Source organism: Sinocyclocheilus rhinocerous, unplaced genomic scaffold, assembly GCF_001515625.1.
Source record: "Sinocyclocheilus rhinocerous isolate Xijiao unplaced genomic scaffold, SAMN03320098_v1.1 scaffold990, whole genome shotgun sequence".
NCBI lineage: Eukaryota > Metazoa > Chordata > Actinopteri > Cypriniformes > Cyprinidae > Sinocyclocheilus > Sinocyclocheilus rhinocerous.
In genome coordinates, this window is record NW_015652301.1 from 1262906 (window position 1) to 1267700 (window position 4795).

At 35.8% G+C, this 4795-nt stretch overlaps 1 protein-coding gene across 1 annotated transcript in view; it reads right to left on the minus strand.

Moving 5' to 3' along the window:
- The window catches only part of myl2b (myosin, light chain 2b, regulatory, cardiac, slow), a 10315-nt gene that overhangs the window by 4071 nt on the left and 1449 nt on the right, over positions 1 to 4795 (minus strand). Inside the window, exons 2-4 of the mRNA XM_016520468.1 lie at positions 2848 to 2937; positions 719 to 794; positions 520 to 624 (exon numbers count right to left, since the gene is read on the minus strand). Of these exons, the coding sequence (XP_016375954.1) occupies positions 520 to 624; positions 719 to 794; positions 2848 to 2937 (271 nt within the window). The remainder of the gene's footprint in view (positions 1 to 519; positions 625 to 718; positions 795 to 2847; positions 2938 to 4795) is intronic.

Below are 4795 nucleotides of genomic sequence, written 5' to 3' on the forward strand. Positions count from 1 at the left end.
TCTTCAGAAATCATTCTAATATGCTGATTTGCTGCTCAAGAAACATTTCTGATTATCATCAATGTTGAAAACAGATGTGCTGCTTCATATTTTTGTGGAAACCGTGATGCATTTTATTTTTCAGGATCCTTTGATGAATAGAAAGCTCAAAAGAACAGCATTTATTTGAAATAGAAATGATTTGTAACATTATAAATGTCTTTACTCTCGCTTTTGATCAATTCAATGCACCGTTGCTGAATAAAAGTGTTCATTTTTCAAACAAACATTTTACTGACCCAAACTTTTAATTGGTAGTGTATGAAACAGTTGAAAAAATATTAGAATAGTTAAAAAAAAAAAAAAAATTTTTTTTTGATTTTAGCTTGAATGCTCAGGAAGTTGCAATCAGAAATGTTGCTCTTAAGTTAGTGGTTTGTCAAGGCAACATTAAGATACTTGCTTTTATAATCCTGCTGGATACATTTAAATTCCTACAGGGTTTTTGGATTCTTAGTGCTACTTCACCCCACCATTTACCTTTAAGCTTCTCCCCAAACATGGTGAGGAAGACAGTGAAGTTAATGGGTCCTGGAGCCTCCTTTAGCATCTCGTCGAGCTCCTCTTGTTTGACGTTCAGGCGACCTGCGGAGGCAGAGGTCAGAACTGCTGTCAGAGAGACGCTTCATCCACCAATACAGAACGACAGTGACGTATAGCAGAGATTATTACAGTCCACCTAAAGCGGCGAACGTATCCCTCAGGTCATTCTTGTCGATAAAGCCGTCTCTGTTCTGGTCCATGATTGTGAACGCCTGAGGCAGATGAAAGAGAAAGAATATAGAGTGTGTGTGAGAGGGATGCAGAATGTGGTCTGACGGTGTTTGTCAAAGATGAAGCACCTCTAGTTGCACAGAATGGAATTGCAAAAAATGATAAAAAATTAGTCCACCGTACTTCCTCATTGTTGAATCAGTAGTTGACATATATTGTGTTGCTATAGCCTTTTATGATGTTGATGTATATAATTTTAGTGATCTTTTTGGAAAGCGGCATGCGTGCCTTCTGCATCTATTTGCCTTTAGGTGAAATATGCACTTTGACCAACTTATAATTTAACTTTTGTGGTTGATGGATGTTTGAAAACATCATGTTCATCATGTATTGCATAGAATTAAAACCATTTTGTATGCACTTTAGTATGCACTCTCAAATTCGCTTGTTTTCACTACTTTTACTGTAAGGCCACCTAAAAATCAATTATTTATCAACATTTACTCACCATCATGTTGTTTGTGCTGTGTGTGTTTTCTGTAGAATGCAAAAGGCGAGTTTTTCAAATTGGTGCATCATATTTGTGAGTCAGTGTTATTTTAGTATCGTAAATGCTGGTTTTTATTGTGAATTTTTTATTTATATATTTTGTTGTTATTTTAATTTTAGCTAAACTTTTAGTAATTTTATTGTGTTTTATATTTTTTTGTATATATATATATAAATATTTTTTTAATATGTCCATATATAGTTTTTATTTATTTTTCTTTGCTTTTTTAATTATTTAGATATTTTTAGTACATCAATTTACACCTAAATGAAAATGTTTCTTTAGCAACTAGCTGAAATAAAATAAAATCTTCAAAAATCTTGAACTTATTTTATTACAGTTATTTGCCAAGCCAACATCTCATTTTCATTTAGTGTAACTTGATGTGCTGTGATGTGAAATAAAAATGAATAAAATATAAATATTAAAAATATGAATATTTTATTGAAGTTTTATTTTAAACCAATCTTCTTCTTTTTTTACGGTTTTAGTTACCTATAATAACCCTGCTTTGACATCAGCACCAGCACCACTGCACAGAAGACTCCACCTCCTCCCGGCGACCAGGTGATGACGCTGTCCCCGGACAGCGTGAGGAGATCCCTCAGCAGGATCAATGCACGCAAAGCTCCGGGTCCTGACAACATTCCTGGGCGTGTACTGAGAGACTGTGCAGTGGAACTCACTGATGTCTTCACAGACATTTTCAACATCTCGCTAAGCCAGGCTGTTGTGAAACTGAATGTGTTTTGAGTTTTGGTAGCAGGGACAGATTATCTGTAAATAATGGTTTGTTCCTCACACAAAGCTATCGTTTGACTTCAGAAGGCTTGGAATATAATTCTCAAGTCATATGGTCTACTGTTATGATATTTTAAGGATAATTAATGTGTTTTTTGGAGCGTGAAAGTTCAACAATTTGTGTTCTACAGAAAAATAACATAAAAAATAAAATAAGTAACGACTCACAATCACAAATTCATTTTTAGGTGAATTAATTATTTAACTAAAGGTCAGACCTCCCTGTCGTGCTGCTTTTTTATTATATCTTGTTTTGCCAAACTCTCTCATTTGTATATTTATAGTTCCTGTAATTCTGCTTTCCTGAGTGTCTTTGTGTTTGTTTGTGATATGTGTGAGAGAGACAGACTGAAAGAGAGAGAGACATTTGTCTGCACGTTCTCATCACTGCCATCTCGGATCAGCGTCATGCTTATCCTGTTTGCCGTGATCTTTTCACAGCCGCTTTGAGACCAGAGAGAACGTCTGTCTTGCTGCATTTTCCACGCAAATCTCAGGGCCCTGACAGCAGTTGGAGTGTGTGTGTGTTTGTGTGTGTGAACGAGTGTGTGTTCAGGGTGTAAATCACTCCACTGTGCTAATCGTTACTGACACATTCTGAATGATTCCCTTGTGATGATGAACACTGACATATTGAAGTCACATACGGGAATCTCGCTGTAGATGCTCGATATCACAGTGAAAGAGTCACGATAAAGACAATTGTCAGAGCAATTAGAATCAAACGAGCGCTTGCTTTGTACCTCTTTGAACTCTTGGATCTGAGTTTGTTCAAACATGGAGAAGACATTTGAATTGGCTCCTTCTGCCCGCTTCTTTGCCTTTTTGGGTGCCTGTAAAAACAAGTTACACAGAATAGCTAAATAGAAATACACTTTGGTATGCTGTTTCATTGGTGCACTTTATTCTGGAATTTTTTTTTTTAGTTTTTGTTTTTTGCAATCTTTCTTCAAAAAGAGAAATAACATGTTTCAAAAACCCTCTGAAATGTCTTTCCTTTTTGGCTGACAATATGAATTTTACCTCTTATTTTACCTGTTGTACTAGAAAATACACTACTGTTCAAAAGTTTGGGGTCAGTGTGTTTTTTTAAAGAAATTAATCTTTTATTCAGCTAGGACGCATTAAATTGATCAAAAGTGACAGTAAAGACATTTATAATGTTACAGATGATTGCTATTTCATATGAATGCTGTTCTTTTCAACTTTCTATTCATCAAAGAATCCTAAAAATAAAATTGTGGTTTCCATTGACTGTTTTCAACATTGATAATAATCATAAATGTTTCAGCATATTAGAATGATTTCTGAAGGATCATGTGACACTGAAGACTGGAGTAATGATGCTGAAAATTTAGCTTTGATCACAGAAATAAATTACATTTTAAAATATATTCATATAGAAAACAGTTATTTTAAATTCAAATAATATTTCACAATATTAGTGTTTTTGCTGTATAACAAACAAATGCATCCTTGGTGAGCATGAAGAGACTCCTTTCAACAGCTTTTACAGACTCCAAAATTTTTACGCCAGAAAATTGGGTTGCAAATGCCAGTTCAAGTTGACTTTAATATCACAAGTTTGACCTTGACCTTGACCTAATATCACAGTTGTTTCTCCTAGACAGCAGTCTGTTTAAATGGAGACTTTTACTGAAGTCTCTTGCTAAAAAGCCCCATAAATCTCACACGTCTCCTCCTAACATTGTCTCAAAGTGTGCTACTAATTCAAATATTTCTCATCAAATTCTTCCTGAGCTGCTGTTCTCGTTCATTTGAGCTCTTTCTGTCAATGGTTGTCTCATTTGTGTCTTTGCATTTCTCTTAAGGAGTTTTAGGTGAATCATCAGAGTTAAAACTCCTCCCGAGCAATGAATGAGCAGTAACGTGATGAGTGTATGAGAGTGGAAATGTTTGGTGCCCTGCAGGATGTATAATTAGCTCGGAGAGCGAGAACTCAGCCGGTGGATCAGATGTGGGATTACACACTGGCGCTGGCTGCTGACAGCCTCGTCTCTGAGTCTGTTGATAGGTAATCCCACCAAGACAGGGATTAATCGCTACTATTTACATTCCTGCCACAGAATTTGGAAAACATTGCGAGATGCGTTTCTGCTCGATGACATGGCAGCCCGACAGCTGCTCATCGGCCTTCTGTCTGGATTACATCTCAACAGTTGTGCTGTCGACGAGGCCAGAGCTGAAGCACGAAATACGCTGAGTACTTTCAAGGGATTTTTTTTGATAAACAGCATAAATAAACCCAGAGGAAAATGTTATTGCTCAAAGGTTCATAACTCAAGAGAGTTCTTATTTATGAATCAACTTCAACTATGTCTCAAAAAATCCCTGAAGAGAAAAAAAAAAATGCTCGGCATGCAGTAATAGAACTATAAAACTAATAATGTGGATAGTAGCTCAGCTCATTTGAATTGGATTTTGATCAAAAATCTTTTAACTGTGAAACTTATTAGCAATTTCTAAGTGAAAATTGTTTCTAGGCCAACTTTTTTACACACACACACACACACACACACACACACACATGTTTAGCTATCTAAATGGGGACATTCCATAGGCGTAATGGTTTTTATACTGTACAAACTGTATATTCTATTCCCCTACACCCAACCCTACCCCTAAACCTACCCTTCACGGAAAATTTTCTGCTTTTTAAAAATTAAAAAA